The sequence below is a fragment of the Nyctibius grandis genome, chromosome 26 (assembly GCF_013368605.1).
Source record: "Nyctibius grandis isolate bNycGra1 chromosome 26, bNycGra1.pri, whole genome shotgun sequence".
Lineage (NCBI taxonomy): Eukaryota > Metazoa > Chordata > Aves > Nyctibiiformes > Nyctibiidae > Nyctibius > Nyctibius grandis.
Window position 1 is genome coordinate 7038261 of NC_090683.1, and position 22222 is coordinate 7060482.

At 46.4% G+C, this 22222-nt stretch overlaps 1 protein-coding gene across 6 annotated transcripts in view; it reads left to right on the forward strand.

Moving 5' to 3' along the window:
* The window catches only part of ATP6V0A1 (ATPase H+ transporting V0 subunit a1), a 29497-nt gene extending 7357 nt beyond the window's left edge, over positions 1-22140 (forward strand). For all 6 annotated transcript variants that reach the window (XM_068418752.1, XM_068418750.1, XM_068418751.1 and 3 more), the window contains 15 exons: positions 190-316; positions 1618-1700; positions 2331-2424; positions 3785-3997; positions 4696-4846; positions 5073-5212; positions 6012-6169; positions 6620-6710; positions 7482-7600; positions 7914-8130; positions 8742-8849; positions 12046-12153; positions 14586-14703; positions 15177-15348; positions 20665-22140. In XM_068418752.1, coding sequence (XP_068274853.1) covers positions 190-316; positions 1618-1700; positions 2331-2424; positions 3785-3997; positions 4696-4846; positions 5073-5212; positions 6012-6169; positions 6620-6710; positions 7482-7600; positions 7914-8130; positions 8742-8849; positions 12046-12153; positions 14586-14703; positions 15177-15348; positions 20665-20758 — 1993 coding nt within the window. In that variant the 3' untranslated portion in view covers positions 20759-22140. The remainder of the gene's footprint in view (positions 1-189; positions 317-1617; positions 1701-2330; positions 2425-3784; positions 3998-4695; positions 4847-5072; positions 5213-6011; positions 6170-6619; positions 6711-7481; positions 7601-7913; positions 8131-8741; positions 8850-12045; positions 12154-14585; positions 14704-15176; positions 15349-20664) is intronic.
* The last annotated feature ends 82 nt before the right edge of the window (positions 22141-22222 follow it).

Consider the following 22222-nt stretch of genomic DNA (forward strand, 5'->3'; position numbering starts at 1 on the left):
AGTTGGTTTTGTTGTGGTTTTATCTCTGTGTATTTGGAGGACCTTCCATTTCGCCTAAAGAAATAATTTCAAAGTAAGATTTTTGTAGCTTTCAATCTGATGCTCAGCTCCAGTTGCCATCAGTGGTTTGGGCGTTAGGCTGGGTGTTCTTCCAGGTGGGAACTTGCATTTATGCTGCCCCCTTTACAGGTTTGTGGCTGGTGTGATCAACCGTGAGCGGATCCCCATGTTCGAGCGCATGCTGTGGCGAGTGTGCCGAGGGAACGTGTTCCTGCGTCAGGCAGAAATTGAAAACCCCCTGGAGGATCCTGTAACGGTAAAAGGAACCATTGTTTACAGCAGCAAAAGTCTCAGATGCGTAAAAGGGTTTTCTTGTAGATCTAAGCCTTTATCCCCCAACGAGCTCCACGCAGTCAGATGTTGGTGTTGCATCCCTTCACGGGAGCCCTGAGGCTTTGGTGGCAAATGTTTTCCCATTTTATCAAAACAAAACCAGCAGGATGGATGGTGAATGCTGTTGAAAGGGGAAAAAACAACTCACCATTTGGACTGCAGCAGGGCATAGTTGCTTCTCTGGCACAAACTACAAGTGCAACTCCTGTATGCAGTTGTGAGTAAGCAGTAATCCTCCTTGAAAGAGGCCATTCTGGACAGCAGCAGTGTAACATCTGTAGCTCATTCACTTGGACCTTTTGTTTTTCTTAATTTGCTAATCAGTAATTTAAACACCCACCTGAGAATTGTTGGCTTTATTGCAAATATAAATAGTAAATGTTGTGATTGGGCCTGTTTTTACATTCAATGTCCTCTTTGCTCAAATCAATGGACAATGTCCAAACTTGGGGAGCTCTTGCTCTTAACCAGTAAAAAGAAGGGCTGTGTGTAGGCTGCACTGGCACAAAGACAGGAGAGCTGAACTCGGTAACTGCCCCTTTGTTTCTCGTGTGAGGCTGACTTGTTCTCTCGTCCCACCGACCGCTGGCAGTTGACCTGTCGAATTATCTGTCTACTAGGAGAGACTTTGTTCTTATTGTGCAACACTTCCTTAAATTGAGGTTACACCTAATGTAATTATTCTTGAAACATTACGTTAAGATTTCCTAAGTAAGGTGGAACAATAACTTGTCAACAAATGCAGGAAAGGGGACCTGGCTACCGACATGAAAACAGCTGTACAAAGAATGTGCCGTTGGCCTCCCTGGAGAGCCAAAGTTGTTAAACTCCACTTCGTTGTATTTTCATTCACTCTTTAGCTTTTTGCTTGATTCTGTAGGTGAGCTGACTGCAGTAAGTGCTGATAAATATTTCATTGCATCTCTGTTCCTTTGGAGATCTTCCCAGGTTTTCCTGTTTATTGTGTTACGTAGAATAGATAACCTAGAACATTTTGCTTCAATAAACACAAGTACAGCGGAGGTATTCTACACTGAGGCTAAGAAAATTGCTTTCCTTGTGACTGTTTCAGTGTTGTTAAGATGCATTCTTGACTCCCTGTGCAGATACGAGCTCTATATGTACAGATTCAGAGGAAGGAAAAGTAGGACTCTTGTCATTTGCTATAATGCTAATTTCTGTAAATAGCTGAGCTGTTACAGTGCACTCTTTCTTCTGTTCTAGGGGGATTATGTGCACAAGTCTGTGTTTATCATCTTTTTCCAAGGTGACCAGCTGAAGAACAGAGTCAAGAAGATATGTGAAGGGTATGAAAGTCTTACAGCCGGGCAGCTCTCTCAAATATGTGAAACACATTGACATGAGTTAATATTGGTATTTTTCAACTCTTTATTTCGCAATGACTGTAGAAATACGTATTTTGACAGCAAATAAAACGTATCATAAGTAGCTGAAACATATTTTACAGTCAAACTAGCCACTCCCCAGGCCTGTAATGCTCAAAGTAGATGACTGCTTTGCTAGAGAAAACAAGGGAGTTCAAGTGTTGAACTCTTGGACGTTAGTGGAATGTCAGCGGGTGATACTCTCACAGAGGAGACCAACAGTGACTGCTCCAGCAGCAGCTGCTTTGCATGATAGCAGCACCCTGGACTGGGATGGCTGATCAACTTTGGGACAGTGCCTTTGGGACACTGTCAGTCCAGGGAACAGAGGATTTTCTCCCACTTCCATTTCCTTAAGCATTCAGCTTCTGTTTTGGCCTAAAGCAAGCTTCTGTACCCATTTAAAGACTGAAACTCTGCTCGGCAGTCTTTGCTGATCAGAGACTTCTCTTAAGGCGCCTCTTGCTTTATTTCTGTGTTCAGCCATCTGTTTCCCTGACTGGTTTATCTTCTTTCCATCTTTGTTACTAAGGTGGCTTGCATGTCTTTCAGATTCCGTGCCTCCCTCTACCCATGCCCAGAAACACCGCAGGAGCGGAAGGAAATGGCTTCTGGTGTCAATACCAGAATTGATGATCTTCAGATGGTAAAATAACCAGGGTCAATGCCCTTTTTTTCTTTTTTTCTTTAATAATATAGTTGAAAACATCTTTGGATCCCATCAAAACAGGAGAATTTTTGGCCCTGTTAGATGGTCATATTTTGAGCTCCAGGTAGCTTGAGACCAGCAGCTCAGCAGTGCAAGAAAGATGTTTGGAGACTGCCTGCTCATTGTTTTCTTTGTCAGGGTTTAGGATGGTGGGGTGGTTTGATCCCTCTGGAGGGCTAAGCAGGTCATTATATACACGTGAGTACAGCATCGATAGAGAACTGCATGCCAGGGAGCAGAGAGGAATATGCACACATAGGGAGATACCATGTTTCCAACTCTGAAAGCATGTTTTTATAATTGCCTGATTCATCTGCAAGAACTTTGAAAACTTTTATTTCCAAGTTGAGATAACAGTGCTAACTTCAACTTAGCTATTCTGTTTTTCTGCCTATCTTCACATTTTCACATTGTGCTGTCCTGAAGAGCTTCTGCTTTACAGCTAATCTCTTGTGCAGCAGCCTGAGTGTTGATAAAAAATAATCAGCACACAAATCTACCGGGTGCCAGCTCTGAAATATTGACGCTTGCTTCAAGGAAGAAAAGCAGTATGTTATAATGCAGAAAAATTTAAGGGATTTGAGACAAAAAATAAGAAAAGGTTCAGAAACTAAAAGGAAAAATGGTTGAATGTGGACTGCATATTTGATACAGAAACTGTCTCAAGCTGGGAGCTGTGTAGTGCAGCTGTTTAACAATTTTAAAGTAGACAAGAACTCAGAAGCAATTTAACTAGTAGGATTCAAAGCTGCATGTGCCCTGTGTCCTCCCTTTCCCTTCAGTGTAAGACTTTCCAGTCTGGAAATCTGACTTGGCATGAGTTAGGTAAGTTCCAGTTGGAAACACCCTCAGTGGAAAACACTTTCTCCTTTTCCTTTCAGTAAAAAAATCTTCCATTGTAATCTTTGTGTGTTTTCTTACGGCAATGTACACCTCACTTGTAGAACTCTTCTCTGCTCTTTTAACCTGGGTGGAGGAAAAATGTTCTCTGTGATCTCTGAGCAGTTCATTGTTTGCAATATCCACTGACCTTGGAGTTGGAGAAGGAGAGTAGTCAAAAAGTATCCCTAGAAAGAAGCCTTAAAACCTTTTAGGGGAACTAATTAATATGGAGACTAAAGCGTACATCGCAGGCATGTGGCGGTCTTGTGCATGGGATGGGGGCGAGGGCTCATCCACCCAGCCTCTGGTGGGAAGGGCTTGTCTTGTTGGTCAGCCCCATTTCACTGTGCATTTCTGTGTGCTTTGAGTTTTGGTCAATTATTTTGCCTCATCTTTACCCTACTCTCTGTGAAAGGTGCTGAACCAAACAGAGGATCATCGCCAGAGGGTTTTGCAGGCAGCTGCTAAAAACATCCGTGTCTGGTTCATCAAAGTACGCAAGATGAAGGCCATCTACCACACCCTGAACCTGTGCAATATCGATGTGACACAGAAGTGCTTGATTGCTGAAGTCTGGTGTCCCGTTGCTGACCTCGATTCTATCCAGTTTGCTCTCAGGAGAGGCACTGTGAGTAACGGCCGCACTGCTCCTGTCTGCTGCTCTTCGAGCAGACTAGCAACTGTCGGCTGACAGCACGGATTAATTGATTTTTCCGAACTGCGTTCTCTGAAAACCATCCCTTTGGGCTGTTTGAGTGAGTCCTCACAGAGGACAGTTTATTTAACATGCCGGAATCATGGCTTATAGATAAACTCTGTGACAAATACATTGTGTAAAGCTTTAAGGTCAGGAAAATGCTGTAACGGTAAGGCATTTTCCTGTGTTTGAGGCCTTGGGTACATTTAGCTAAGCTGGCGGTGCTTTGTGGTCCTGCTGTTTGGATATACGGGGGAACTTACTGAAAGGAGCGATCTGGGACATGAGCAAGCTCGCCCTCAGCTCAGATAGACAGATGATGGAGTTGGGTGTCTTGAAGTCCTTTCATTTGCTCTTTGAAAACAAACTCTTGCACGGGTTTTCTCGCCTGTCCTAACCAGACAATTTTCATCCTTATTACAAGTGCTTCTCCTCCTGCTGAACAAAGTGGAGAGCAGTGGAAACTTGGCAACCTTCCTCAGCTGCTCGAGTGTATTTCTCATCGTGCAAGCACACTACAAAAATGCAAGCTTGTAGTTTTCCAGATGCTAACGAGAAAGCAGTGGTGTACTCTGTCCTCCAGTGCTCTGAGGGTGGGTTTTCTCATCTTCCTTTTTTTTTTTAAACAGGAGCACAGCGGATCCACTGTCCCATCCATTTTAAACAGGATGCAAACCAATCAGACCCCACCAACATACAACAAAACTAACAAGTTTACTTCTGGCTTTCAAAACATTGTTGATGCTTACGGCATTGGAACGTACCGGGAAATAAACCCAGGTAAATCATGCTTAGAAAAGCCCAAGACATCTGTCTCAATTTTTTTAGTCATGGTGTTTCTCTGTATTGTCTGTCCTGTGTGAAAATTTCTAATGGAGTACTTAACACCTTTCAGAAGCAGGGGAGAAGCTTGGGAATTATGTTGCTAAATTGCATGAATTGTACTGTGGTAAATCTGGGCTTGCTCAAATACAGTGCACTAGGAGCGTCCTCTTTTCTCTTACAGCACCGTATACAATCATTACCTTCCCATTCCTGTTTGCTGTGATGTTTGGAGATTTTGGCCATGGAATCCTGATGACTCTGATTGCTGTCTGGATGGTGCTTAGGGAAAGTCGTATTCTGTCACAGAAGAGTGACAATGAGGTAAAGTGGCAGGTCAAGCTGAGCTGTGCATTTAAAACAAAGAGCTGCAGCTTGGTTTGCTCGCATCCTTCCCCCCTCGAGTTGAGAATGCCCCTTTCTCATTGCATTTGAAATTTGTGAAGCACACAGACAGAGTGAGAAGCTTGTAGACCACAGACTAAGTAGCAGCATTTCGTAATAGTAATGAGTTCCTTTGGTTTTCCTTTCAGATGTTTATAGGAAGTTATTCCTTTCAGTTGTTTGAAGGAAATTCTTTATCAAGTGTAGCAGATAAACTGTTGTAAACAAATCACCCAAAACTTGGTTGAATCCTAAAGGGGTTCAGTCAGTGCAAAGCTCCTCGTTTCTGTACACGTGTATCATATTTCCAAGGTTCTTCCTATTTGCTGATCTACGTGGGCTTTGCTTGCTCAGGGCTTAGGTTGACAGGAGGTGAAGCAGAGTTAAGATACATTGACAGAGGTGGAGAAAGCTGAGCAGGGTCTGCACTGCCTGGTTCCAAACCAGTGCTGCCAGCTGGGGGCTTGCTCAGTGTGTGGACTGCGATTTATCCTCTTCAGCTAATCCCAGATTCTCCGTGGACGATCACGCTGCCTGTTTATCCTCTGTTCAGATTCTGTTCTGCAGTGCTTCCTCTTGCACCCTTAATCCCTGCTGTGGGGAGACAGAGACTTTGGGCTTTTAGTCCGTGTGGCCGATATTGTGTGTCCTGCAACTGGCTGATTTTACTGTTTTGTCTGTATGAGAGACCTTCCTTGTTCTCATGGACTTTATTTGTTCCCCTTTTTTTTAACACTAGATGTTCAACATGGTTTTTAGTGGTCGATACATCATTCTGCTGATGGGAATGTTCTCCACTTACACAGGCCTCATCTACAACGACTGCTTCTCCAAGTCCCTCAACATGTTCGGTTCATCGTGGAGTGTCCGGCCGATGTTCTCCAAAGGCAATTGGTCGTGAGTAAATAGTTGGTGACTAGATAAAGAGTGACAGTGATAAGCAGGTGGCTTCTCTTTCCCCATTGTCCTCCCAGCTCAGGAAAACAAAAACTTATGAACTCAGGCTCAAGTAGAGCTGGAAGAGGGCTGTAAAGGTGATACCTATCAAGTTTCAAACCAGCTTTTTTTTTTTCCCAGAAAACTTGTAAAGATGCAGTTTAGCACCTTTCTCCTCACAGACACAGCAAGATTCCTGTCCTCTGCATCTTTCTTCTTGTGACACTGAGTAACAGGTCAAGAGACAGGTTTATTATTCATTTGGAAAATCTCTAGGACCACGCAGGAACCTTAAAGTTCTCTTGATTTGAGATATTCCTTGCTCTCACGAGGGAAGAATGTTTCGTTTTTACAGAAGGAGGACAGTGCTGCTTGTGTTAATGTTTGTATGATCTACTTATTCCCAAACAGAGATGCCTTGCTTGAGAATACTCCTCTGCTTCAGCTGAACCCTGCTATTCCAGGGGTGTTTGGTGGACCCTACCCCTTTGGCATTGACCCGGTAAGAGCTTTTCCTTCCTTCGCTGGCCTTTAAGAGCACCCTCTGTGTCAACAGAAAGAGAAGTGCCTGTCCAGTCCACAGGGAAAGATTTCCACACCCCTGCCATTCCCTTAGCAAACTCTTTATCGATGGTGGAAATACTCCTGAATGGTAACACTAATTCAGTTCCTGTTGAGACACTAGATTCAGGGTAAAGAGACTTGTTCTCAAGCCCATTAAAGGCTTCTTGCTCACCCTTTCTAACCTGCAGCGTTTTAATCAGATCTGGTTAGACTTGTAAATAACTTTATGAAGTTACTTTTTTACCTTGGGGAAAGTTAGTCATATCTTTTGTCAGTCAGCCTCGGAAATGTAAGTTTCCAGGTAATCCTGTCATTTTGTGTCTGCCTACATCAATAACACTGTTCCACAATAAAGAGGAAGTGCAGAAAATCAGCGCTATGTGTAATTGTTCATTTAAATGGATAATCACACTTCTTCTCTGTCAAGGGCACAGCCCCCTTTTTCCTGCAAGTTTTGCCTACCGTAAAAGCAAGCAAGGTTTGGTTCCTGCTCTGATGGTGGGATCGGTTACTGCACTGTTCCTAGCAGAAAAGGTGGTCTGCTCATTTCCCCAAAAGATATCCGTGTGACAAACACGTCTTTAAAAACTGCTCTTGCAGCCTGATGCTTCCTGGATGGTTGATACTGTTTAGCTTAAGGCGAACAGTGTCATTCTCCTCTGTTTTCCTTTCACGCGGGGTTCGGCTGACTCAGGGTTGTTTTTCACAGATTTGGAGTATTGCCAGCAATAAGCTGGCCTTCCTCAATTCGTTTAAGATGAAAATGTCTGTGATTCTTGGCATTATCCACATGCTCTTTGGTGTCACATTGAGTCTTCTCAACCATATGTAAGCACTTTGCTCTGTTTTTCTAATGGCGGGGGGGGCTTCTTTGGGTGCCGTGTGTGTGTGAGTTTAAGATGCAGGAGCCTGTCAAGACTTTAACTTCGACTGAGGGGTGCAATGCAGTTGTTTCTGTCTGTGTATGTAGAACTATGCATGTCAAGTAGTTACTGTGTTTAAGTCCCAGCTATTGTTGAAATGCTGACACCCTGCAGTTTTGTTCCAAAGATGCTTTTCACGTTCTCATTAAAAGTTTCTGCCCTACGTGTGCCTAATGCTAACCAAATGTAACTTTAAACTCTCTTTCTTTTTTCTGTAGCTATTTTAAGAAGCCACTGAACATATACCTTGGATTTATTCCAGAAATGATTTTCATGTCATCACTGTTTGGATACCTTGTTATTCTCATTTTCTACAAGTGGACAGCCTACGATGCTCACACCTCAAAGGATGCACCAAGCCTTTTAATACATTTTATCAACATGTTTCTGTTCTCCTATGGTGATACCAGTAATAAAATGCTTTATAAGGGGCAGGTGCGTGCTCTTGCTAGAATAAGATCAGAGATCCTTCATGATTAATTAGAGTCTTTCATTGACCTTATAATAATTGTGAAATCAAGTGTGAAACTGTTTTTCTCTGTGATAAATGTGGCATAATTCCCAAAGCCTGACGCTATGTAGTGTTGAAGAAGGAAGGACTACTCCCTATACTGGGAATTTATATGGGGCTGAACAGAAGTCCACTGTGGCTCCAGAACGTTTGGATCCAGACTAATAGTGGAAAGCAATTAGGAATATTGTCCTGCATCTGCAGTGTGGTGCCTCTGAGCTGAGCTAAGACACAGCATTTCATCCCAGCACTATCAGACCTCGGCCAGACTGTCATTCCCTGCGGAATCTTTTGGATTCTTCCTTAATCTAAACCAGTCTCAGCGTTACACGCTGGGTGCAGTCAGATGGGGCAGCTGCAAGCAGGCATGAAGCACAGCACATCTTGCTGTTCCAGGGAGAGAGGGAGGTCGTGAAGAGTCCACGTACTCTGGGAATTCAGTGGTTCAGTGTCACGTTAGACCTTTTGGTGGGTGTTGTGTGTGTGTTTGAGCGTGGACTGCTGCTCAATCATCTGAGACTTGTTTCTTTTACAGAAAGGGCTCCAGTGTTTCCTTGTGGTGGTGGCGTTACTGTGTGTGCCGTGGATGCTGGTAGCTAAACCCCTGGTCCTTCGCCATCAGTATTTGAGGAGAAAGCACTTGGTGGGTGACTACCTCTCATATTTTCAGTATGAAAACTAATTACGGTTGAAAAGCTGTGTTCTCCATCTTGACCCTGGATACGTAGGTTCACACTGCTTTGTGACCTGTAAAACGTTTTCGTGTGTTCCTAGGCATAAAGGCAGGTGGGTTTTACTGGAGACAAAGTATTGCCTGCCTGCTTCTCAGAACTGGATCCAGCATCAAATCTGCTTTTAAAAACCCTGTGTGTTGGTAATGATAAAAACAACGGACCTGGCTTGGGCTTTGTCAGCTGCCTTGGAAACCCTGTCTTACTAGTTGCTGGATGCACTTCTGTCCTTCGCTAGGCTAACGATGTAAAAGCAGAGATATAAGCTTAATTGGTTGGCAGACTTACCAGCCATCTTTGTTAAAGCAGTTTGGATGGTAAAAAATATCAATCAAAAGGAAGAAAAATAGACTTACGCAGTCATTTTGTGAGAGGTTGTCTTCTGGGGTACTCTCTAGGTTTCCAACTGTACTGTAAAGTGTCTGTATAGAAAATGCAGGACCTGGCACACGTGCACTGAGGATGGTTGAAAATTCTCCCTGCATGTATGGCAGACAGCTTTTAGGATGTTAAGTGAGTCAAAGATCAGTTCAGTTAAAGTCACTCCCTCTCCCTTCTCTGACCATCTTTCATCCTCCCATGTCCCCTCCATTCGTCTCCCTTTCTCTTTTTGTTTTCCTCCTCCTCCCTTTCTTTTCTTCCATTCACTATCAGGAAGGGCAGCCCGTGGAGGCCCAGGTCAGCACAGTCCCGAGCGAGCAGGCACTAGAGGCAGCAGCGGCTGCAACAGTGAGTGGATTTAAAAATCACCTGATGGATTTAAAGATGGGAGTTGGCTTTCTATCTAATTATCGAGAGACCATGGAATGTATCTGAATTTCATAAGGGAATGACAACTGCACCTTTAGGGTGAAAAACACTTTCTCTTGGAAAGAGCAAAGTCCAGCAAAATTGATACATTCTGGAAGAACTACCAGGCTGAAGGATCATAGTTCTGTGTGCACAGATTGCAGAGCCGCTTTGCAGGAGTGCTGCTGAGATCAAAGCCTGCAGAGCAGCACCAGAGTACCTTGCTGCCACAGCCCCCCAGGTTAAGTTCCCCTTTTTTCCTTTTCTTGCATATTTGTTTAAGAGAGATTAGGATTCTTCTCAGCGAAGCGTTTCTGTTTGCATTATGTGTTCCCAAACATCCCGTGTATGTGATGGCCTCCCAACAGCTTCACATCGGTCATTACTGGATTTCTGGCACCTGTGCCCTTGTAGACACTTAGACGTGAAACTATTATAAAAGGGTTGTGCACAAATAAGCCTCTCAGTAGTGGGTTTTTTCTGCTTACTTGTATCTAAACCTATAGACAGCCCTTTACTGCTGAAGCTTTTCTGACAGAGTGGAGGTTGCAGGACTTTGCCCCTTCCCCAGTACTGCACATTTCAACTTGTTTTTAATTGTGAATGCTGCCTAACGAGGAAGCTTAAATCTCACAAGCTATGTGAGGCACATTGTGTGCTCCTCATGTCACAGGCACTTTGAGGCACTTTTTAGCTGTTGGCCAGTGTTTCTGTCGTGACATTTTAAATAGCCTCACGGAAATGTCAGAAATTAAAATGGATCTTTTGTGCATAACCCATCCAGCGTATTAAGTGCATCTCGATACAAGAAGCAGTGAGGGAAGGTCTTTGTATGAGGTGTGGCTAGAAGAATAAAGTAAACAATTAGTGCTTTGGGGTTTGTGTTTAGATTGGATAGTTTACAGAGAACAGACACAAGTCGAGAGCGAGGGAAAAGCTGCAAAAGTGCAAATTCACACAGGCTAGAAATAAATAAATAGAATGCTGATGTTTCAAAGATACTGAAAATCCTAATGAAAGCATTGTCTTACTTATAATTTTTTTTTTAATTTTATTTCTTTTTCAGAGCATAAACATCTATCTAATTTGTTTTTAGAAACAAAAATCCTTAAGTCACATCTGGCATTTGGGGCAAATTTATAGTTCAGCCTAAAATAGAAGTAGGCTTCTAAGAACAAATGGGTTAAAAGAACATGGAGCAGCTGATGTGCCAGTGCGATGCACTGTGAGAGTGGACAGGTCACGGGAGCTTGAGCCTCCTTGGCTTGCACCATCAGCCCTAAACTCCTGAAGTCCTCCTGTGTCGAGCTGGCCCGTTCACATTCCATGTCACAGATGCCCCCAGTACGGTGCTAGAGCTGAGTGCAGCGCTCTTCTTTCCCTTTGTGGCATTTCAGTTTGGTGGGTCAGGCTCACAGGTCTTAATATATAGCCCCTCAGATCAGTCATGAGCATCTCCTGTCTTGGGAGCATCAGGAGCTGCTCGCTGAACAGGAATCCAAAGATAGAGCTGTGCAAGGTACGCCTTCAGTGTCCAACATGCATTTATGGTGCATAAAAGCTCTGCTCGAGGGCACTGTCGCAGGTTTGTGCTTCCTTCCCTGGTGGTAGGGCGGCCTGGAGGAGGAAGCCTGCCGTAAATCAGATGTTACCTGTGCAATGATTGCAGTTGTCAAGTGAGAGGAACTCCTGACTCTGTCAAAGTTTCAGCTCGGTTTGTAAACGATCCTTCTCTGTTCGGAGCGTGGTGGAGTTACGGCTGAGGGTCAGATGTTGGATGTCAGAACAAATGTCTATAAAAGGGACTGTTTGCACAACGCAGTTTCCAAGTAAGGGGAAGTCTGGTTTCCCACGTGTGGTGTCAGTACGCCTGACGCTGGTGGGGGCGAGTGTGTGTGTGTCCGTGTCAGTCCGTCGTGCTTTGTGTTGCCACCGTGTGACGTGTTTCCCTTAGCGCTGCTGTCCCGGTGCGTGTCCGACAGCTGCTGGGCAAAACGTGGGGCTGTGGCATGTCGGTGCCAGCAAATGCCCCCTCGAGAGGTGTGCCTTTTATTTCACTCAGGGTTGCAATTACTTTGTAGAAATGTATCAATTATTCATTCAGACAGACTTTTTTTTTTTCCCCAGCCCTAGCAGGAATCAGCATCTTTCCCATTCAAGCTGGGAAATAGAATTGTCCACCTGGCTCAGCCTGGGCCTTAATACTTAATGTTTTGTTTTCTTCTGTGAGCTGCTGCTGCACGTGGAGTCGTAAGAAACACGCGCTCGTGCGGTAAAACACAAACAACACTTTGCTCTTTCTCTTTCTGCACGTGTTAGGGAACGCAAAACTTTGGTGGGATCCGGGTGGGCAACGGCCCGACTGAGGAGGATGCCGAGATCATTCAGCACGACCAGTTATCCACCCATTCCGAGGAGGGGGAAGAGGTAAGCGCCTGGCCGCCCTCGCTCAGGGCAGAACCTGCTGGCGTTTCGGTGCTATTTACTGATTTCTGAGCTGTTTAAAAATAAATAGCAGCATTTTCAGTGAAATGTTTTCGTGGCAGTTTTCACACAGACTATCTCTTGGCCATTCCCAGGACTCCAGAAAAAGCAGTATAATTTGCATATAAAGGGAAATGTGGCTCTGTTTGTCCCCATTAAAAAGAGCCATCCTACGGGCTCTGGCTGGAGCGTGGTGCGTGTGTGCTGCCCTCTCCCCCAGCGCCAGCCAAACCCTCTATTTCTGCAGCAGTGACATCTTGCTTATCTAGTCATTTTGATTGTTGGGGGTAACATTAATTGCTCTGCCTTACCCTCTGGTGGAGAAGAAAAGGGAGTTGATCTCACGTAGTTCGGGGGTATTCTGATGCCTCTCAACAATTCCGCAGCGGGATCTTGCCTCTGTGGTGCATGTGACATGTTACTGCTCTACTGTGTCGGGTTTAGGAGGGAATTATTGGATGTGTTCATGATTAATGTTGTGATCGAGACACCGCACTAAATGTAAACTTATGTTTTCAAGCCTACAGAGGATGAGGTGGTAAGAGTACAGCCAGCTTTGCGTTCACGTGTATCTGGACCATTTCCCATTGGTGTAAAACACGTGCTGAGTTACACACGTTATGTCACGACATCTTGTTTTCCAAAAGAGCGAGCTAGTCACGTGTTACAGGCCATTTTTAGTTCTTCATACATACGTGCGCATTAACAGACCTTTAATTACTTCACCTATACAGCTTGTTTGTCTTATCCCCTGTCTGCAGATCTCTCTTAGTTTACCTGGAAAGCTGTTAAGCTGGAAGCCTGAAACTGAAAAGTTTTTGCTTTTAAACTTCTGAAGAAGTCGTCTCGTTTGCCTTATGTTGTGTCTTTGGTAATTCTGCACTGCAACAAACTGTTTAAAGATATTTTTCCCCAAACTATCTGCAATTTTAAGGATGATGGTGGTTGTTGCCAGTCAGCAAATCCAGCAAAACCAGTCGAGTTTCATACATTTCAACAACTAACCACTATCTTCCTGTGAAAGAGCAGCTCTGTTCTGAGAAACTGCTTGTTCATAAACACTTGTAACAAGTGTTAATAAATGGCTTTTAGGAATACTCATACAGGATTGATTGTAGGTTTCAGTGCTACCAGGTAACCAATTTATTACAAAAAAAAAAAAAAAGCCATGAAATTAGAGTAGCTTCAGAACAATGATGCTGTTGTAAATTGTGCTGAAAGTGGTTTTGATTAGAGATTATTATGCACAGGCCCCTCTAGAATTGAGGGGGGCACAGAAACAGTGTGCTGGTGTACCTGTTAATTCTATATACATCACTAAACCTGTGAAAAAGGTGTAAAACTACAAATACTGTGCCACAGCAATCCTGCTGACTCTCCCACTCCCTAGCAGAGCGGTAACTCTCTCCAGCAGTTGCACATGGCTGTAAATTGTCATTGTTTAAATATTTATCACATTCCCTTTGCTGCACACTGACTTGCCGTGTGTGTTGGGAGGTGGTGCTGCTCACTGGAGCAGGCTGTATTAAAGAACTTTGCAGTTCACGTTCTGTGGAGAAAGAATTAGGCTTTTGACAGCTAATTTAATTGTTTGAAATATTTATTGCCCTGGATATACTAGGGGAGAAATAAGAATATAAATAGCTTTCTGTGCATGCCTAGAGCATTAGTCACTTGATGTATTTAAAACACCATGTTCACTTAACATAAATACGAGCAGTTTCTGGAGCATGGATTAAATTCAAAATGTAGGGAATGCTTTCCCAAGCTGCAAAATAAGAAACTGTCCTACATGGCAGACTTCCTTATAAGTTCTTATTGTATTATTTCAAAAAATTACCAAGACACAGAGACTTTGCCAACGAGTGATGCGCAGATGTGACTTTTTCGGGATTGCTTTGTGTGTTATTTTTGCTTTCAAAAAGGGCAAGATCACATCTTGCAAAGCGTTCTTGTTGACCCTGTAGCAAAGGCACACACACAGTATCGACTCGGAATACTGTCTCCTTTCTCGTAGAGGTACATACGATTTACCAGTTAATTCATATGAATACTGTGTTGTTGCTGAACAGTCTTTTCCTGGCAAAGTCCATGGCTGAATTTGACATGCCTTACTTTCGCACGATAGAATGTGAAAACAATAACATTCAAGCTGCAGCAGTGACCTGTCATTGTTACAAAACGTAGGAAGACAAGAGAATTCATTTTTCATTTGTAAAACTGACATGCTAAACCAGGAGAAGACAGTATCAGTGTGTAACTTCAAACACGACGTCCTTGGTGGTAGCAGCAGGTAGTGTGCCCGTTGTCCCCGGCCAGCCCGCCCTCGCTGCGTGCGGGGCTCGCAGCTCTCCTCACTTGTGTTCTCGTTGCAGTTTGACTTTGGTGACACCGTGGTGTACCAGGCTATCCACACCATCGAGTATTGCCTGGGCTGCATCTCAAACACCGCGTCCTACTTGAGGCTCTGGGCTCTCAGCTTAGCCCATGCACGTGAGTGTTCCTCGTGGAGCGGGGGCTTGGGTCCGTGTCTCTGATCACCCTGGGCAGGCGGTGGGTGACAGGCAGGAGTGCGGGCAGCCTCCCTGGAGCTCAGCTGTCAAGCGCTGCTGGAGGAGGACAGAGCTGTGCGTGCATTAGCTGGGACTAATTAAGTCTAAACACCGATGTCTACTTGCATAGCGCTCTGCTAAAAGCTGTCTGCATCTAGACGGGAGGGATGGAGTTGGAAGCAGTGGATGAAGCAAAGAGCTGCTGAGCAAGGACTCTGCCCTGTGCTGTGCGACAGTTGGAGGCAACATCCTGACGTACTTGGCTGCAAAAGCTGTTGTCCCTCTGAAATTTCCCACCTCATTGTAGTGGGAGTTTGCTTGACTTTAGTTTTTGCTTTGTGAGTAGACTGTAACCACCTTCTGTTCTTGCTGAATGTTCTGAAACGAGCCCTCTTCTCCCCTTTCTCCTGGCAGAGCTCTCGGAGGTGCTTTGGACCATGGTGATCCACATTGGCCTCAGCGTGAGGAATCTGGGTGGAGGCTTCGGCCTCTTCTTCATATTTGCTGCTTTTGCTACCCTGACGGTAGCAATCCTCCTGGTCATGGAGGGGCTGTCTGCTTTCCTCCATGCTCTTCGCTTGCACTGGTGAGTTACTAGAACATGCAGAAACTTCAAAGCTCTTATAGCAAGAAAATTGTTGTCACCTGGACTACACAGAAATGCCATCTAGAAAATTGAGCCTTACGTAGGAAAGCTAAGGCTATAAAATCGGGGTAGTGGATAATGCTGAGCCAAGATCAGCCATGTTCAGAAGTGCTGGAGTACCACAAACCTACCTAAACGTCTAAATGTCCTGCAGCAGCTGTACTCAGACAGCAGAGAGTCTTTAAAAGGGTCAGAGATTTCAGTCGTGTTTCTAGTGATACACCACTCTCTCCTGATGGTGTGCATAAACGTTGCTTAGAAATTGTGGAGAGTAACTGATCTCTGCTTGAAAATAAGTCAGACTAAAGCTTTGTGAACAGTGGGGTGGGCAGGCTGTGCTAGGCAGATGAGCATGCTTGAGGCTTTCAGTAGGGCTCTTCTGTTCGATCCTTTGGTCCGTTGCCTGGTTCTAGTGTTTGTTTTCCTTCGTGTGCAGTAGCTACTGGCTGCAGTTCCCTTCACGAGGTCTTGCTCATCTCCGTAAGACCTTGCACTGAACAGGGGCAGCTTCGCCCGTCTGCCCTTTGGGGTGCTGTGGGGTAGTAGCCACTTCTTGCTGGTCTTGCTTATTGGCTGATGCTTTTGTAGCCCCATTCCTGTGATTCTGAAGCTCCTGTGTATGCAGACAGCCAGTAAACAAGAAGGAATTACTCACTAGAGTGCTCATCACTTTCTCTGCACCCAAGTATGGAAAGTGTTCAAGAGGCTTCTCTAATCCGTGTTTGAGAGCGCTCATTGTTTCACTTCAGATCCTCTGGGTAGTGCACTGGTGGGATCAAAGGAGCGGCGTGGGAATGGGTTTGGCTCGCCTAGGGTTCTCTTCAGCCTGAAGTGGAGCAGAGTGTGTCTGTACCTCTCCTCTGGGCCGTTCTGGTTGCTGCCATCTCTTCAGGTAGTTTCTTTCCTGGTAGGTCAGGAGAAGAAGGTGAAGTCCCATAAAGTTCACAAGGAATATTCTGTCTTGCTTAAATAGGAGGAAAAGGTTGTGAGCACTATTTAAAAGTAGTTCTGTAAGTGAAAAAGGAAGCCAGTGTGTGTTTAAAAAAAAAAAAAGGGAAGAAAATCAGCCTTTTTGCACTTTTCCCCTATTTCTGGGGAAGGAGGACTTTGTCCCCTGTCCCCTCTGCTGGCAGCCTGTGGGGTGCAGACTGCAGTCTCCTGGAGCGCCTGGGTCTTTGTCGCTCACGTGGGTCGAGCTCCACGCAGGGATTCAGGCGTGTGGCCATCTTGTGCCGAGGGAGCCCGGGGGGGCCGCTGCTGAAAATGGCTGCTGGATGGTGCTGCTGTTTTTCCTGGCATCCAGCCTAGAAACCTTCGTACCAGTCACTTGAGCACTTCTTGCTGGCTGGTGTTTCCTCATCCCGCTGTCACTGTACTACACCATTGCATCAGTGTGAGAGGAGGGGATCTGCAAGCCCTGCCTGGCGTTGCTGCAGGCAGGCCAAGAAGAGCAGAGAGCGAGCAGAGCTCCATCCGTGGTGTTTCTGATCTGCTGGTGCTCAGGAATTAGTGGGTTTTCAAAGTCTTGCCTCTCTGGACTGCGGTGCTGCGTGGCACGTTCCTGAACTGTAGTAGATGAACAGTTCTGAACGGCTGTTCTGCTTGGCAGGCTCTGTGTTTTCTTTCTTACCCAAAGGGATGGGCTGAGATAAGGAACATGTTTTTCTGGAGATACCTGTCTCGTGCTAATAACCACAGACAGCACGTACGGATACAGCACCTGGAACAAGTGTGAGCTGGAGGCTGCAGTTCAGCCAAGAGGTGGCTTTTCCCACTGCCAGGCTGTCTCTAAAGGGTGATTAAAAAATTGCATGGACATGTGTCCAGGGAAGGTACGTGTCACTGAGGTGGCAAAGAGAGAAACCCAGCTGAGCAACAGCAGTAGGCACCTGGATCGCTGGTGCCGTGCAGACCAGTGCAGGGCACTTGCTGGGGAGCTGCAGAACTGAAACTCTCCAGTGAAGTCATATTTTCCCTAAATGTATGTTTTGAAGTTGTAAACTTTAATATACATTGTCTAAGAGAAAATCTGTCCAAGCTTAGGGCCTGAAGAGCAAGTTTAAGGCAATATTTCAGACTGAAAAAAACCTGAAATTATTTTGGGTTTGTTGGATTTCTGTTATCAGTGGAGAGGAAGGCACCTGCAGTTGTTCAAAGAACATACTGTTAACATTCCTTTTTGCTTCTGAACACAAAATCAGGATGTTTCCAAGGGTAGGTGTTCCCTTTTTAGAAGCAGGGTGGGGGGTGTCAAGTACAGCTGTCCTGGGAGGAGCAGATGGGATTTTCTGGCTGTGGGAGAGAGTCACCTATCAGGAATCCTGAAGGTGTGGGTGGTTCAGCCTTCCTGGAAAGGAGGAGGAATTTAGCATGTGTCTTACTGGTGGGAAATAAAGCACAGAGTGTTCCATGTGCTCTGCCTATCAGTCCCCAATGAGGGAGGTTTATTTTGTGCTTTTTCTGAATGCGTGCATTCTTCCTGCAGGCTGGGTTTCTCGGGTGGAGGAAGCGCTCCGAGTGCTGCCAGGATTGCAGGCGTGTGTCTCGGGGGTCTGTTTAAAGTAACTCACCTTTTTTTATGCTAGTCAGCTCTCGTAATGTGAGCAAACATAGACTTTGCCCAAAAGGAAAAGTTTGTAACTGGATTCCAAGTAGGGTGCCAACATCATGGGTTGCTGCAGGAATACGGTTTCAGTGGAGCTCTTTTCCTGTGTAAAGCAGTATTTTTTGCCTCAGTTTTAGGCCTGATTTGGACTAGGAAGCTATTGTCCCAAGACCAGGCCACAGCTAGAAAGAATGGATGACAGAAGGCATAATACAAAGCAAATGAGGTGAATTCAGAGCAGAGAAGAGTGGGGTTTGTATTGCTCTGTAGGGGAGAGGCTGGTGCTAAGTGAGCGTCGTGATGTGAGGGGTTCAGTGCCAGAGCCTGGAGCAGTCAAACCACGTTGTTCAGGCTCGGCTCTGGTCACCCCAGTGGGTCTGTCTCAGCCAGTCTCCCCCACCCAACAAACGTGGTCAGTGTCAAACAACCGTGCGGAATAAATAAAAAGCAGCAATTGTGTGGCACGTCGCAGACGGCTGTTCCCTGCTGTAAGCTGAGCACGGACAGGCCGACTCTCCCCCGCCCGGGCAGAGCTCCTGGCCCGCGGCCACCCAGGGGGGGCGAGTGCTGCTGACCCAGAGGCGTGGGCGCGCTGGAGGTGCACCCCGCGCCCAGTCCGGTGCGTGGGAGTGCTGCAGCCCAGCTCCCCACCCGCTCGCCAGGATTTTATTTTTCTCTGTAAAGGTCATGAGCCAGAGCTTGTCTTTAGTGCAGCCGTAAGAGACGCTGCTGCTCTACAAGGCAGTGTCCTGTAAGGGCAGGGCAGTGACCCACGGTGCCACGCACGGAACCACGGTCCTTTCTGGGAGAGAGTAACTGCAGCCATCTCTGCACAAACACCCCAGTCGCGTTCTGAGGGTGGGGTGTGCTGTAGGCTGCCCTCTCCGAGGTGTGCTCTGCATCGCAGCCGACCCCGGGCGCTGGCACACGCCTTTAGGAACACAAATGCCAGGTAGGAATTTGCACTTGTACCAGTGAAGGTCAGGGTTCCTGTTCAACAGCTCTCTCTGCAGTTGCTTCCCACGGGACTGCGAGCTGCCGAGCTTTCCAGGCAGTGCGGGGACTCTGTTGGGTTGGAAAATCCACATAACTCCAGTCCAACAAGCACTTCAGCTAATTATTGCTACAGAAAAGCTGAGGAGTGGGTTTTCTTTAACACCAACTGCCAGACTTCCAGTCTGTTTGGTGACAGCGCAGGGCTGACTGCCTGGTAAATCCTTCTGCAGAACTTGGTCACTGGCGGGAGACACGCGGGGCAGAGTTCAGCGATGGAGCTGGTACACGACAGATCCTGCAGACAGCAGCGGCTCGTGCCAAAAAGGGACCTTGGATTCTGTGTGTTCCTGTAGACAATTGCAGAAAAAGCCATGATTATTTGGTTAAATAAACTTTTTCACTAGTTCCCTGGCCTTACAGCAGCCTCTCCTCGAACTTCAGGCATCCAGTTGTGGCCAGTTGTAACTGAGCGTGTCCAAAAGGAGCTTTCAGATGTCAGGGCCAGCTGGAACAGTTAATCGTCAGGGTTAAAATGTCATTTACAGTGGGTTCTGTGTGACTCAGATACCCAACCCTCTGCCTCTTGTTTCCCTTTGCTTACAGAATAGTTACTTAGTCACAGGATACTTATGGAGATTATCGGGGTTCCTGAAAAACAGGAGCGTGTTGGCAGGGAGCCCTTCCTCCCTCCCACGCGGAAAATCCTGCTCATCCGAGGGATTCCTCTGCAGGGCAGCGTGGGATCCGCGTGAGCAGGCGGCACAAGATGGGGCACAAAGCTGCTTTTCTGATCATCTCCCTCCTGAGCTCTGCTGGGAAATCACTTTTTGCCAACCGAAGTGCCAGCAGCTCTGGAGTTTGCCGTGACTCCTGATTTGGAAAAAAAATAATTCAAGTCTGCCTTTTTGTGCTTCATAAAAATACTTCTGAATTGTGTTAAATTGCTCTACAATTTGCTGTCGCTTGATTCCTACAGAGACCTTGTTTTTTTAGTGGGTCACGCAATGGAAAGTGTTTCTCATGAGGCTCATGAAACACTGTGCTTGTTTTTACTGTGAATCACGGGATTATTTTTTTCTTTCCCTATTTGGCTGTTGCTGACCATTGGCCAGTTCTCTAGAATGATTCTTTTTTTAAACTGGGTTTATTAGGGGAAGCAGGCAAACAAGGCTGAGCTAATGTTCAGCTGGAGACAACAGGCACATCCCGCTCAGCAGAAGTCGTCATGTGGGGATGAACCAAACAGGCTCCAGTAAATGCAGAGAAGCAGCTGATGGAGGAAGTCTGAGCGCAGTTGAGGTTTGTTCTGGCTAAAACGTGAACTTCAGTGGTGAGATCTCACAGGAACTGCTCTGGGCTCCCAGTGCCTGCGTCTGTGACACCGCCCTTGGGGAGTTCATCCTACTTCTGCCCTTTTACTGCCTGTGGGGGTGGGACCAAAGCACCTGGACAGTTCTCTGCTCTGCTACAGAAACAGCAAACAAAAACGTGGGGTTTGTGCCAAAGATACGCTACATCATAACGCCACTTTTTCTCGTTAAAGCTTTATTTCTTCATAGTCGATAATCGTACTTTTAATGGAGTTCTTGCTAATTGCTAACTCATGTCCTGAGAGCTGCCTTTTTAATGAACAATCCCTCTCCCCTCTCTTGCAGGATTGAGTTCCAGAACAAGTTCTACACTGGCACTGGATTCAAGTTTCTCCCGTTCTCCTTCGATACCATCCGTGAGGGGAGGTTTGACGAGTAAAGAGCCCTCTCCTCGCGCAGTGTTAAACATCGTGTGTTCATGGCTAGCCCTCTCCCGTGTGTCCGAGTTGCATGTAATCCTCCCATAGTGAAAATAACTTATTGCAGCACCCTCGAGCGTTACCACGGCGTTTCAAAGCCGAGAGCTTCGACGTTCTCGGTAAGGAGTGACACTGGATCAAAGAAACTTTTTGTTCCTTAAGTTTACCACTGACGATACCAAGTGCATGAAGTGTCTGAGTTTGGTGTGTCGTAGTGTACTTCTCGTGTTGTGAATTCCCTGGCAGCCTTATCGGGGCAGTACAAGAGCAGTGCAGCTATGGCTGGGTGGGCGTGCAGGCACGTGGAGAAAAGGCACGGCGCCTTCAGCTCGCACAAAGCTTGCTGCTCGGGAAGAGATATTTTTTTTAAAGAAAGTTTTACACGTGGATCCCACGTGTCTCTGCCTCTGATTGAACAAATGATGAGCAGTGGGCAGTTGACAATCCAGGGCGTGCTTCTCCTGCCTCCAGGGCTGCCACACGTGCCATGTTTTAATCTGGAAAAAACAATGTCTCGTCCCGTGCAGGGTTTCAGCTCTTGGAACTCTGGCTGGGGCTTGAGGAGCCGATATGAAGGGGTAGGACTCAGCCTCAGGTGCCTCTGTGTGCTCTAGTGCTGGGGAAACACCTTGTCCTTGCACGAAAGGCTGTTCCTTTCCTCCGTGGAGGAGAAATGCTCCTTTGAGTGTGCAGCTGCACGCTCGTATCCCAGGCAAAGCCCTGAGCCCAGCAGCGAAGGGCCCTTCCACCTCTTGTTTCTGGAGGCAGGGGTGAGAGCAGGGGGCCTGGCTGCCTTGCTGTGGCCTGGGGCGAGGTGGAGGAGGGACAAGCTGCGGTGCAAACTGTCACCTCGGTAGCTGTTGCTTTTTCTCCTGTGCAAGATGTGAGTAATTTCTTGCCCTCCTCAACTCGACGTAGCTGTAGGAGCTGTGGGGTGTGTGTGTGCGTGTTAGTGCTGTGTGTAACTGTCGTGTTTCATTGTCACAGTGGATCTGGAGTATTTGTGCATGAACAGATTAGAATGATAATGAGAATCATCGTAACCTGGAATTGAAGGGGAAATGCCACGCAGCGCAGGGCTGTTTACAATGATGTGAGAAAGGTGTGTGTGCACTGCACGGGGAGCGTGCACGGAGCGCGGGGAGCCTTGTGCTGCGCGCGGGCGGCTGCTGGGTGATCGCTGTGGTTACGGGTAGACGTGGCTGTGTGTTTACAAGGGTGTTCGCAGAGCAAAAGACAGAGTCCCACCTTGTCTGCAGGCGGAGCAGTGGCACCAGTCCTGCTGCCTGGGTGAAATGTGCTGCGGACAGTCACTGTATAAATTAAACTAACTGCATAACGAGCGGTGTGGCCTCTTCTCTGCTTCCCCGCGCTCTCCCGAGGGTGCTCCCTGCCAGCGCCTCTGCCCTGGCCCACACGGGTTT